At 42.5% G+C, this 14,281-nt stretch overlaps 1 protein-coding gene across 1 annotated transcript; it reads right to left on the reverse strand.

The window, feature by feature from the left end:
• Positions 1–8,561: 8,561 nt before the first annotated feature.
• On the reverse strand, positions 8,562–10,434 carry LOC122799581 (histone H1.0-like). Its single transcript, XM_044068733.1, has one exon. It carries the CDS (start codon positions 10,243–10,245, stop codon positions 9,670–9,672), a length of 576 nt encoding a protein of 191 aa, XP_043924668.1. The 5' UTR covers positions 10,246–10,434; the 3' UTR covers positions 8,562–9,669.
• Positions 10,435–14,281: the final 3,847 nt, after the last annotated feature.

Below are 14,281 nucleotides of genomic sequence, written 5' to 3' on the forward strand. Positions count from 1 at the left end.
GTCTAGCAGGGCAACTGATGTGACCCTGAGGTGAATTTCCTCCCATCCAATCGTTTAGTTTCATTTTGAAAAAGGCCAAAGAGGCGCTCTGCTTGACATGCATGGGCAGTCTATTCCAGAGTCTGGGGAGTCTCTGGGTCAGGAACCTATCCCTCCAGCATGTTTGGTTCATTGTGATGACAAAGTTTAGATCTGACGGATTGGGATTTCTTTGGCACAATTCATGCACGAGTGGATGTGTTCATACAGTGTAGGGTTTAGCAGTCGAACTTTCAGTTCTCATTGGCATGGATGTCATGAATTTGTCACTTCTGAGTAGCATGAAGTTGGCTTTGGAGAAGTTTTTTACAGAAGTTTCCTTACTGGGGGGTGGGGGTGGGATGTGGATGTCAAGAGTGATTAGCTTATGGTCAGACCTGACCAACAAGGGGGTGACCATAGGTATGGAACATCGATTTCCCATGTTGGTAATGACCATGTCTAGGATACTGGAGCCCCTGGTGGGACTATGGTTTAGTTGATCCAGGGCATTGGAATTTATGAATTCCAAGAACCATTGGACAAAGGTGTTGGTACACGAGTAGTTTTCCCAGTTAATGGTAGGGTAGTTGAAATCACCCAGTATTAGGTTGTTTGGTTGCATCTTAATATTTTCCAATACGTTGTGAATTATGGACCTTTTCATCAGTAGTTCCATAATCATGACAAAAAAGAAGTTATGTACTCACCATAACATTCCATCTGAGTTGTACTTCATTTGTCTTCAACTGTCTCTCCCTCCTTCCCCCCAACATTGGCGCATGTTCAGCTTACGGGCTGCAGTATAGGTCACAAGTATGTTATCAGGTTGTGTTCTAAGTATAAGTTCAGCAAACTCAATCTGGGGATGGAAGGCAGTGGATGTGTAGTATGGGTAAGGGGAGGAGTCTGGAGCTCAGAGCTGATGCTAGTAATATTTGCCAGCTTGGATCCGATACGGATCTGTATCCCACAGGTTGAAGACAAATGAACATTATGGTGAGTACATAACTTCTTTATCTGAAGTAGTTTACTTCATTTGGTCTTCAACCTGTGGGACAGAGTCCCCAGCTACTAAACTCCTGGGAGGCCCTCATCGAAGGATATTCTGGAACACCGCAAAGCCAAAGGATGCTCTCCTTCTAGAAGTCAAATCAAATTTGTAATGAGAAATAATATGAGATGAGGAGCAAGTAGCTGCAGAGCACGTCATCCAAAGACACTAGACCAGAAAGCTGCAGATAGCCATGGACTTAGTGGAATGAGCTTTAACCTGACCTGGAGGAGACATGCCTTTGTCCTTATAGACCTGCAGGATGCATGAAGATATCCATCTAAAATAGGTTTGCCCAAAAAGGGTCTATAGAACGAAACAAAAAATTGATCAGATTTACGAAGATTTTTTTGTTCTGTGTAAATAGAATCATAACTGTCTATGAACATCCAACATGTGTAGCTTGTATTCTATCTTGTTGGTAAAATTGGGAAAGAACACAGACAAATTTATAGTCTGATTGATATTGACTGGTGACGCCACCTTAGGAAGAAAAGATGGGTTGGTTCGAAGGGAAACTATCTTTTTGATAAATCATGTATGGGAATTTGATGGACAAGGTCTGTAATTCCAAATCCCTTCTAGCAGAGGCACTAGCAACAAGAAAAGCTATTTTCCATGATAGAAATTTTAGATCTGCAGTTGCAGCAGACTTGAAAGGCGGAGCGACCAGAGCTTTTAGAACCATAGTGAGGTCACACGGGTGAGGGACAGGATATTTGACCAGGGGGGCATAGAAAAAAGGTGTCTTTCATAAAGGCTTTACACAGTCTAGAAGATGCCAAGGATGCAGAGTTCTCACCCACATGAAAATGAGAAATGGCAGCCAACTGACAGTAGAAGAACTAGCTTCGTGCTGGAAAATATCAGCTAGAAAATTAAGAATAATGGAAATAGGAGCAGTGAAAGTATCTGAACTCCTCTGAGACACCCAGAAAGAAAAGTGTTTCCACTTGCTGCGATAAACCTTTCTGGTTGAAGACTTATGAGCAGCTACCAAAATAGACTTAACTGAGGAGGAAATTCCAGGAGTCCTAGCAATCACGGGAACTAGAGCAGCCAAGCTGTGAGCTTCAGGCTGTCTAGACTCGGATGAGGCACCCCAATGGGTGTGAAATCAGATCCTGAATGGGATCTAGGATCCAAGGTTGAGCCAGAAGTTGAGACCAAAGGAAGGGAACCCGTACCTGGCAAGGCCAGAATGGGGCAATGAGGATCACCTTGCTCTCCAGTCGACAAGCTTTCTGCAGAAACTTTGGAATGAGAAGAACTGGCAGGTAAGCAAACAAAAGACCGGAAGACCAAGCATGAACTAGAGTGTTGCTGGGGGACTGCCCCGGCAGGGGGTTCAGAGTGAAAAACCTGCTGCACTTTGCGTTGGAAGGAGATGCGAAGAGATCGCAGCAAGGTTGACCCCACTCGCTGAAGATCTGTTCCGCTACTGACAGATTCAGAGACCACTTGTAAGACATCAGAATGGGCCGACAGTCTGTCCACTAGAATGTTGGACCTCCAAGGAATGTGTGTTGCGATGAGAAGGTGACCTGTGGAGATCGCCCTTTCCCACACTCTCACGGCCTCATGACAAAGGGGGTAAGATCTGGTCCCTCGTTGATATACCAGACATGACATGTCTGATTGAATGGCAATCGTCCCCAGAGGAAGAAAGGCATGAAGGGCCTGCAATGCTAGAAGGACTGCCCTCATCTCTAGGACATTGATGTGCAAGCTGGTCTTTATGGGGGACCACAGGCCTTAGATTGTACTGCCTGAAAAATGACCCCCTGCCCGGATTGGGAGGCATCCATGGTCACTGTGGGTTGGGCTGGGGCTGGAACAAAGGGTCGTCCCTCCAAAATGTCCGGAGAGCTCATCCACCATATGAGGGACAACCGACACACTTGACTTAGGTGGATAGGTTAGTGGTGATTCCAACAGGGACCAGTGAACCGCTAGAGTCCATTTAAGAATCCGCATGTGTAGCCGAGCACACGAAAGAAGAGTTATGGTTGCCGCCATCGAGTCTAGGGCCCTCAACACTGATTCCACCATCAGGAGGTGTGAATGGTAAATTAGGGAGACATGCATCTTGAGGTTTCGAACTCTCTCCGAGGTCAGGAACACTTTGCACTGGAGTGTGTCTATCCTGGCACCAATATAGTCTATTACCTGTACAGGCTCTAGTAGAGATTTGGATGTGCTGATTGTGATACCCAAACTCAGGGCAAGTGTCAGAAAGTAATCCCTGGTTTGGGAAAATAAACACCTGGTGGGAGCAGTGAGGAGCCAGTCGTCCAGGTACGGATAGACCTGAATCCCCAGGTGAGCCGCTACAACCGCCATCACTTTGAAAAACACCTTGGGGGCTGTGGTGAGACAAACGTGTGGGCTCAAAATTGATAATGATTAGTCGGAAATGGAGGAACCCCCTGGAGCTTCTGTGCATTTTTATGTGATAGTAAGCATCCTGGAGATCTAACGAGCACATCCAGTCGCTCCCTTGCAAGTATGGCATGATGGACTGTAGTGTGACCATCCGGAACTTCTCTTTGGCAATTGACAGGTTCAAAGTAGAGAGGTCCAGAATGGGCCTTAAGCCCCCAAGTTTCCTTTGGCACCAAAAAGAACCTGTAGTAGAAGCCTGATTTGGACTGATCTGGGGGGACAGTTTCGATGGCTTGTTTTCCTAGCAGCTTGGAAATTTCCTGTGTTACTGCCTCCTTTGCGTGGGTGGAAAGTCTGGGAGGTGTTTGGGAGATATGGGGTAACCCACAAAGGGGATAGAATACCCTCTGAATATGATTTGAAGCACACAGCGGTCCATTGTTATGGACTCCCATACTGCTGGGTGCAAGGACAGTCATCCCCCGACTGCCTCCAGAGTAGAACAGCCGGGCAACCCCTCAGCGTTGCTGACCGGGTCTGTCCGAGAATGGCTTTTGAGACCCAAAGTTTTGCGGACCCCCTCGGGCTCTGGGCTGGCATCCATTCTGTTCCCCTCTGCCTCTAGGGGAAGAAGAGCCCTGAGTGTCCCTGGAATACTGAGACTTCCAGAACCACATCTTCTTTTGCCTTCTCTGGTTCCGGGAAAAGGACCTTTGAGGGTTATAGAAGCAGATCCCGATGGCAGACAATGTCTTCCCATCCTTCTCACTCTGGACTAGTGTCTCCTTGACGGTCTTACTGAAAAGTGTCGAGCCGTCATAAGGGGCATTGGCAAAGGACGCCTTAAAGGGTTTGATAAATTGGCACAACCTGGGCCAGACGTTACACCTCATGGACAAGAAGGACCCAGCCGTTCTTTCCATAGCATGGGACAGGAGTCACATGGACGTATTTGATACCACCTTCAGAGGGCCATTTTCGCTGTAAACGAAGCCTTGTCCTACTGCGACATGGACTTGGGTGGAGAATCTTCCAGCTCCTTTACTAGGTCACGTTGGAGTCTAGTGACATGGTACAAGTAATTCAGTGCCCTGATCGAAAAGGTAGCTGAAGCATACACCCGATTCCCTAGGCGGTCCATCATCCATGACTCTCGGTCAGGAGGGTGGACTGAGAAACTGTACTGAGGCCGGTCTCCCTGGGTCCAACCCGAGAATCGGCGCTGGACCCGAAGTGGACGGAGCTCCGAGGGAGGAAACCTGGCCCAACAACATCAGATCCAATGGAAAAGGTTCCAGTCACTCAGATCTGACACCCAGGCTCCGACTCAGAAAGTGGCTCAGATCTGAATTGGTCAGATCAGAGATGCTCCAGGCAGCTGTCGGCGTCGAGGAAACAAGGACCGTTGGCACCGACCCCCTGACCAAGGCCAACCTCGGATCCAAGAACTCCGAAGCTGAAGGTCAGATCAGGGAAGGAGAAATGGGTTGAAAAAAAGGAAGCGAGCTCCCCCCTCCAGAGAGAGGGGGGCTGGCAAGACCCCCAACCTGGATCTGTGTACGGATAAAGCGCCTCATAATCTTATCCAGATCCATGTCCGATAAGGAGCGGGTTGACTGTGAAGAGGCCACGGACTCTGACCTGGTGAGTCAGGGAACTGAGGCCCGTAAGACTGGGCATGCCTCCTCCGGCTCTGAGGAGAATCTTGGAGACCAGAGTGAGGGGAGTCACGGATCCGTACTGGCTTGCTCGGGGAAGCAAGGTCCGGAGACCTCTTCATCTTCGACTCACTCTCCCGTTCTCTACCTCTCCTCTGCTCCGCTACCACAGGCTTAGATGCAGGAGTTTGAGTCCCAGCCTGGGAGGGAGGGGAGACCAGAGGAAGAGAAGCGGGAGAGGCAGTCACAGCAGCCGCTGTGACTGAAGCCGAAGAAGGAGGAGGATCAGTAGCAGGCAGAAGACCTTTGAGGGCCAACTTGGCATTTCTATCTTTCAACGCTCGGGGATTAAACCCCACACAAATGGAGCAATCCACACTAAGGTAGGCCATACCTAAGCACAACACACACAGAGTGTGGCCATCCGCTGGGGAGAGCTTATGGCCACACTTAGTGCAGCGCCTAAAGATAAACTTTTTAGCCATCCTACAAGAAAAGAAAGAAGCCTTAAAAAAAAAAAAAAAAAAAAAAAAAAAACAGGCAAAAACTTTCTTTCTTTAAACTGACACACACCCACTCACCACACTAGACTAGAGACAACATTAAAGGGGGGGGCACCACAGACAAACTATTCTATCTAAAAAACCTACACTCAATGCCAAAGCAATGAGAGGGGAGAAAGGGTATCTACATTAACTTAATTTGGCTAAAAGAAATAGAATTTTTAAGACTTACAGTAAGAACTCACTCACTGCTAGATGGAGCGCTGAACACACGATGTGTAACAAATCGTGGAAAACAAGATCTGGGGATGGAAGGCAGTGGAGGTGGATTATGGGTAACGGGAGGAGTCTGAAGCTGATGCTTGTAATATTTGCTGGCTCGGATCCGATACAGAAAGCCATACCCCACAGGTTGAAGACCAAATTAAGTGAACTACTTCAGATATGATAGTACTGCAAGTTCAAAGCTTGGATACCTGTAGAAGCTGACCAGAAATGATGGGAGTACATGACTGGTGCTGACTCATCCATTCTGGAGGTGAGGGCTGCTGATCTGGCTCATCACAAGGGTGACGCCTAGTAGGAAAATTAGGTGTTACCCAGCGGAGCTTAAGTCATCTGAGCCAGCACTGCCATACTGCTTAGCTTAAGTAAATCTGAGGGGAATCCAATGAATGGGTGCAAGCTTCCTTATGGGGGACTGCAACAGTGGTTCAAAGGAGCCACCAAACGGGAAAGGAGTGCTTCCATTGAGGAGAGGGTATGCCAACTCCCAAGACTAAGAAGAAGGCCCGTTCCTAACCACCTAACTCTTGCTGGGGAAGAGAGGGGCTGATTGGGATTCCAGAATGGGAATAAATGGGCCATAGGGCTCTCACCCAACCCAGAAATGTACACTTCCTATGCCACCAAAAAGAAAAGGCTGATTGGGTGTCAGCAGTGGAACCTTCAGTCAAGGTCCTGGGAAGAGATGCCAAAAAAAAATAATTGCATTGCATGCAAGATGGACCCCTTTGTATTAAAGTAATAAAAAGCATAAATTTATTTATCAAATACTACCATTAAATATTTTTTTTTCATTTCATTAGCTTTGAGTTCAAAGATATCTGACTTCAGAATTATTGGATCAGTACTTATCTTTTAATACTAATAAAACAGGAGCAGCAGCACCATAAATTCTGTAGAAACATATTTCAACTGCAGACCTACTAAGGAGCAGAGCCAGCTTAAGGATGAGAACAAAGACAAAAATAACAAGGGGGTAGGGGTGGATAAAGGCCTAACATCAGGGCATACCTGCCAAGTGTACCTCATTAGGAGGAATGTACCTCATTTGAGGTCTTAAAAAGTTCATGTTCCTCAATGTTCCCCATTGAAAGACTCTTGTCCTACATTCAGTGTTAGGAATTTTTAAGTAAAATCAATGGTAAATAGAAATGAATTGTATTAATTCATTAAAAGATCTTTATAAGTAAAACCAGCATATTTTAACCATCCTACGGGCTTCCTAGTGGAAACTATTAGTAATCCATTCGTATGTGTTCCACATTTTGCCCATTTGTTTCACATTATGAGGGCTAATGTTCCTCATTTTGGAGATGGAAGGTTGAGAGCTGTGCATCAGGGTCTATTGTTAACTATTACTCATAAAGTTAATAGTATAACAAGTTTTATGCATTAACATGCATTTTTGAACAATAAAAGTATGAAAAAAAATCCGAAATGCATTTAAGAACTTTAAGAACCCACAGGACTTCTATGGCATGCAGCCCCAGCACTCCGGCAGTTATTACACTGTAGTCCTGGTCTGTCAGGGTTGTTGAAAGGATGCAAAAAAAAAAAAAAAAAGCAAGACTATATATAATACAGCAACTAAAAATTACAAATGTGCCCAGTACTAGATGAGAAAGAGTCTTTAGAACATCCCATATCTTTTGAGGTCCCTGCGGCCACCAGCTTTACGCACCGATATCCCCAACAGTAGAAGTGCAGTCTTGCGTAGTTAGGATGTGTTGAATGAATGAACTGTAAGGGGTGGGGGTGAAGAATAAGGCAAATTGTGAGAAAAGTAAAAAAAAAAAAAATCTGGACGATGGGATCATGTAGCAAGGCGGGGGTACCAGAGGTGCACCATGTGGTTCGTGGGGGAGGGCGCCGTGAAATCCTTCTCCTATGGCTACTATTTCATCCAAGCCGGCCCTTGCTAATGGGTTTAATGTTCATAAACTGTTAAAAGAATACTGTCTAGATGAAACTAAACTTTTTTCTTCTTCACGTTCAAGTTACCTATTAGGAATTAGAAAACCTCAAAGAATGCTAGATTTTAACTAACTGTAATTAAGTCGGCCTTGATGATGTTCACGGGATCCATTCTACTTAACGCCTTAAACTAAATCTACATTTTCATCAGGGGTGCGTACACGGGATAGGTTACCCATCGGCAATCGATCAGACAAGTCATTGTGAGCAGACCCAACACTGTGCGTAGTTTTTTCTTATGACTCGTACTTCACGTTTTATTTTCATCATTAGTTAACAGCAGCTCCCGATTGACAATGACAACGGACCAGTGGTCCACCCTGTCTGCAGATTAAATAAAAGTGAATCACCCCCAAAATGACACTAATGTCACTGCTGAAGCACATCCGTCAGTTTAATGAAGTAACAGCAATACCACCACTCAGGCTTGTCCTGACAACAGACACAACGGTCCGCTTTTTAACATCTAGTGAAAGTGAAGCCATTACCCAGGCTAGCACTGGCAACACACGAGTCAGCAAAGTGTCAAGTTTTCTTACCTTCCAGTGACTTAAGAGTTAAATTACCAGCTGACTTTACAAAAACCACTATCAACACCATAAATAAACATTGACACTAATCATGTTGAACCACACGCACACCATCGGACACACACTTGAAAAATAACCGACACGAAGAGACAAGTTCTATAAAATATAAAACTTTTTATTGTTATTTATTCTATTTTGGAAACCACTGTAATCTGCATGATACAAAGTTTTGATGTTTTTCTAAACAATTCTGCTATAGTACAATATTTTCATATTACAATCTTTTTTTTCAGATAAATGACAGCTCTACTCTGGAGCAATAAAAACAAACTAGAAAAATGAATGATGCATAAAACACATGCCAGGTTATTACACAACAACTAAAAAGTACAGATGTGCCAAAAACGAGGTTTGTTATTACCACCTGTCAGATTTTGAAAAACATTTTTAACATGGTCTTGCAGAAGTCTTTACAATCCGAAAATGCAGTCATTAACGATGTTAAAACCATCATCAACTGAAAATGACATACAGTATGCAATTCAAACAAATGATTTAGAAGTACATCAGCAAAACTACTGTAATATTTTTTTTTTCATGTGGAAGACTAATTGCTTTTCAACGAAAACAACATCTAACTTTTGGTTGATTCAAACTGGCAAGTGACAGTACAATGACTGTAAATGAACGTGTACGTGGACGTACTACAATGTGTCCCTTACAATTTCTGGGGAGGGGCGTGCAGGGTCGGCCAATGCCACACTGAAGCTGGTATGCATTACAAAAACTGAAGTATTCAGTCCTACTCGAGTCCCCACCCCCAAATCACTAGCTTCATATAAAATGTGTGGAATCACAACATTGCACATGACATGCAATTCACATTACAGATACTACGAAATGCAACCAACAAAGGGTACTGAGCCTACAATTAACAACCCCCCCACCCCACACACACAGTTTTCCATAGTGCAGCAGTGGCACAGCACACTCTACCTCATGCAGCAACCCTCCGTCATCGACAAAATTTCTAATTAAAGAAAATTAAGTTAAAAGAAAAAACTATAACTTCCGGCGTTCACCGTAAGCTGGGAGCAAATCACCTGTAATAAATGTTAGTGGAAAAACTACACATCTTAAATAAACTGTTCCCTTTTTCATGATTTAAGTTAAAAGATCACTCAGAGCTACATGGAAAAACATTAGCTACAATATTTACAGATACATGTTATAATAAAAAAGTTCATATCTTTCTGACTGCTTCACTTCTTCTTTGCTGCTTTCTTGGGGGTGGTTTTCGCTTTTGGCTTTACGACCTTTGCCTTTTTGGGCTTGGAGGCTTTGACAGGTTTAGGCTTAACAGTCTTTTTTGGTGTCGCTTTTTTAGGAGTTGCTGCTTTTTTCTCTGCCGGCTTCTTTGCTTTCTTTTCTGCTTTAGGCTTCTTCGGTTTAGCTGGTGACTTTGCTACCTTCTTGGGTTTGGGTGCTTTCTTGGCTGAGGGTGCCTTTTTAACCTTCTTGGGTGCCTTGGCAGGCTTCTTTGCGTCCTCCGACTTGGCGACTCGGAAGGAGCCCGACGCGCCAACACCCTTGGTCTGTCTGAGCGCACCACTGGTAACCAAACGTCTGAGTGACAACTTGACCTGCGCGTCAGCATTTTCTCCCACTTTGTAGTGACTCTTCACGTACTTCTGTATGGACTGTCGAGAAGAGCCAGAACGACTTTTGTCAGCTTTAACAGCAGCAATGATCATATCTGAATACTTAGGATGGTTAGCTGGCTTTTTTGACACCTTGGAGCGCTTAGGTTTTGCAGCTGGAGCAGAATTTTCGGTCATGTTGACTTGTTTGTCTACTTTTTAAACAGCAGAAAAACTTGCTGGATCACTGAAGCTCGTTAAACTTTTCGTTTTAAAATTGCACGATGCACCGGATCGGATGAAATGCAGTTAATTATTTGCAGAATATGCCCCGTCAAACACCCCTACTCGCTCGAGTTTTTTTCTGCGATAGCTATTAACTCCTACTGGTGGAGGCTGGGAATTTGTAGTAGTGATGCGGACCTCATTGAAGACAGCAACTACTGGCTGTTTGGAAAGGGACAGAAATGGCGAGCTGCACTTCCATCTGTGTTTCTTCGCTTGCAGTTAAGCTCAAAATTAGCTGCTCCGCCACATTTCTCAGATCGCAAACAAACTATTCCGAAAAGCTGACTCCCTCTCCTTTCTGGTACCGACAAAACGGGTGTCTTAGGTTTGGGAGGAAATTTATATACTGGCAAAAACTGCGCGAGGTTTGTGTAAGCTCATTCAAAATTTCTGATTTCTTGCCAAAAATCTAAGCAACTAAGTCCAGAAGTTGCAGTTTTTTGCATGCATCCCAAAGTACAGTCCCTGCCCTACCTGTTCTGCTTGATTTTTGAAATGTAATGCAATGCTGGGCTTTGCAACAATGTAAAATGTTCGGACAACTAACACAGAGTATCTTCGCTTCTCAGATCGTCTTGGTGACGTTGATTAAATTTTTAATTTTCGGCATCATTATTACTCCTTGCAAAAACTAAGGTGTTTTGACCGATGTTCTGCAGTAAAAAAAACTGTTTTTTAACCTGGTAAAGACAAATCAAAGCAATGTTTGAGCATTAACTTGAAAGGAAGCCTTCCCTTTGAAGAATGTTTTATTTAGCCTTAGACTGTCAGTGGGCCCTTCTCGTTTTGCTTCTTTTTAGGGAGTGGGTCGATATACATTGAGGGGCTAGTGGTGACTGAGGGCTTGCGTTTGGTCAGCTATCTTCTTTCATTCAAACCGAAATTTAACAGTCCTGGAAACATGTTTTATTGGAAACTTTTATTCCACTGTGTTGCTTCATTTTGAGAAACATTCGTGGAGTGAATGGCTACAGCTCTGCTGTGGAGAGTTATTTTGTTTTGCTTGATTTTCTTATTAATCTAACCGTCACTCTTCATCTTGTGAATATAGAAAAGTATCTAAATACATGGTTCTTAAATAACCGCTGTGCACCTTATTAGTAAGCGCATCACTGTACACCATTCCCATAGGGCTGTAGACCTGGTCATTAAATGCTGTCTACACCTAGGCGCTGTTGTCAAATTTTGTTTACAAATAGGAAAATGCTTCTTTCTATGATTTTTAAATAGCAGTCTTTGAACACACTTCACAAGTAATAAGATAGTGTTTCTGAACAAAAACAAAATCACAGTTAAAATTCGTTAACCGTTTCTTTTAAGATGTTTTATAGCCATTGTTGACCCCCGGCCGTTTTACAATGGCACTTATTTTGGTGTCGTGATGTTTAAGGTGTGTTGATATGTCACAGGTTTGAAGATCAAGATCATAAATATCTGTTCTAACAAACTACTGGGTGGGTGGTTTGAAACAAATATCGTAGGTAAGAAGCCTTATCTCATTGACTTTTCACGAGTGCTCAAATAATCATGCAGAGCAGTAAAACATGATGGACTAATAGTTTATAAACGTAGACGTGTATGTATTTAAAACTTACAACAAAATAGCAGAAAGTAAGTTAACACAGCATGCATACATTCTGCAGCAAAACAGATCTTTTAGTAAATCCATGTTTTTCTGTCTGCATTAAGTATAAATGTAGATTTCTTTAAAATGGCCGACAATTTTTGTTGTTAACTTTAGTTGTCCTAATACAGCTTGAAAGGGGATAGCACCTCAACCTCCTGCATGTACATGTAGTCATGTTATTTGAGGGGTGATACCCCCCTTTAAAGCAGTATTATGAAGAATATAGATTGCAAAGAGTAGACTCTGATTAGATAAAGGCCACAGAAAGGAAACAGTGGTCATTTCATTAAAATAAGAGACCTCTTGACTTTTTTCATAATTTACAAAAAATTTATATGTGCAAAATATGCTTTCCCTGGGTGTTTGTGTCTTTGTCTCTGGAGTTCCAGTGAGTAGACCTAGTTGGGCTCCTAGGAATATGTCAGATCACATCACCTTGGTGGCCAGACAGCAAATAATTACTTTCTGTATGGAATACTTTGTTCCTTTTTCCTCAACACATTCAAAAGCTGCTAGTCTATCTCCTAAAATAAACAGAGCTTCCTTCCAAAATTGCAGCCATTCCCCTTTGAATACACAAAATTGGGATCAGAAGATCACAAAGGGCATTTCTTCAAAACAAGTGTTTTATGTAGGGACAAATCCCGGTACCCTCCATGTGGAGAGATGCACCCCTACTCCCTCTGCTACTCCATTTTTATAATTATCTTTGAGTTTGCTGTTACTTGCAGAAATGGCAAGTATTTAGTTTTTATGTTGCAAAACAAGTATTTGCTGTTTCTTTTCTTTGGCTACTTATTGCTTCATTGGTAAATACTAGACTAATCAGTCAGCAGACTATTGCAACCCTAGCCAATAAACAGAGCTATACTCTGTTGCTTGTTGTAAGGTAAATTCCTTAGCCATTATGCCAAACCCTTACCCTTTCAGCGAAAGCTACTGTTTTAAAAAAAAATCTTTAAATTTGCCTGGTCTGAGCACTTGTATTTCCAATATGGAAATAACTTTTTTTTTTCATTTGATTAAAGGTTTGGAAAGCAGAATCTTTTTGTGAATGTATTTAAGAAATTGTTGTTGAATAAAGGTACAGGTGATTCTAATCACTTTAAAAATAGTCTACAACAACTGAAAATTTCTGATGATTTAAACGTAAAAGATGAGAAAGACAAGTAAAAGGGACAAAATCAGAGTACACGGAAAATGTGTAGCAGTAATGAAACTGGTCTGCACATTAGTATAGCAGTAAGTTCAATGCACATAACAGTTTACATGGCAGACAGTGTAAAACAGATTTACCTCAATGTAGAAGGTTTATTTAATTTTCTATGCATATTTTTAGTAATAATGGTGCTTCGCTGAAAATAATCTAATTTCAGTGGAGGCATCTTCAGAAAAGCCCCAGTGGTTTGTACAGAGTGAGTAATATAGATACATACAGAACTATTGTTAGATCACAGTATAAGCTAAGCATATGTTTGGGGAACTGTAAACACTGCAAGCTATGTAATAACTTTGAAAAAAAAAATAATTGCGTACACAGAGGTAAAAAAAACATGGCACAGACATTCATACTGTATATAAGAACAATGTTAGAAAGGAGTAAAGTAGTAGTAATGCTGAATACTTAAAACTGTTAATTTACAAATTGGGGCAATTGTTAGCTGAGGAGACCTTGTGGTGGTAACAAGCAGATAGTATCAGTAAAGAAGCTTGTAGTAAGGTGGGCAAGAAAGAGAGAGAGAAATAGACTGGAAGGGCATTGATGATATTGTGTTAGAGGACATAATGGATTTAAGTAGGGATGGTGGCATGCAGAAGCAAGAAATAAGTGCACTGCAATAGGCAGAAGCATGCAAAGTCCTCAAGGTGCAGAAGTTACGTAAGTGCCAATTATTTGACTTGTAATTGTCTTTGTTTTTTACATCTACTTGTAGCTTGTTTACAGTGAAATAACTAAATACCTGACTTCTGAAGCCTTTTCAAAATGATCAGTGATACAAAAGACACTGGTTGAACTAAGATCATTCAGAAAGGTGTACAACAGCAAAATGTCATTGTGTTTACAGTTGTGCTGCTGTTTCATAAAACACAACTAATTCCACCTATTACTTCATTGAAGGCATGGACTACAAGATAGCTCAAAGTTTCTCCATCTGTCAGTTTTCAATTTCTCTATTGTTCATATGGATAGGATTTTAGGTCATCACAACATTCTACCACATCTTAAATGCTCTAATGCTAGCATGTTCACAGATCAAGAAAAAGCACATTGTAGTTTACTACTATGACTTTATTAATTTTTGTCCCTGTGTATGTCTA

This window comes from Protopterus annectens, chromosome 1.part0 (assembly GCF_019279795.1).
Source record: "Protopterus annectens isolate FY-2018-M chromosome 1.part0, PAN1.0, whole genome shotgun sequence".
Classification (NCBI taxonomy): domain Eukaryota; kingdom Metazoa; phylum Chordata; order Ceratodontiformes; family Protopteridae; genus Protopterus; species Protopterus annectens.

Coding starts and splice junctions, on each gene's coding strand:
- LOC122799581 (XM_044068733.1), bottom strand. CDS start 10,245: ATGACCGAAAATTCTGCTCCAGCTGCAAAACCTAAGCGCTCCAAGGTG.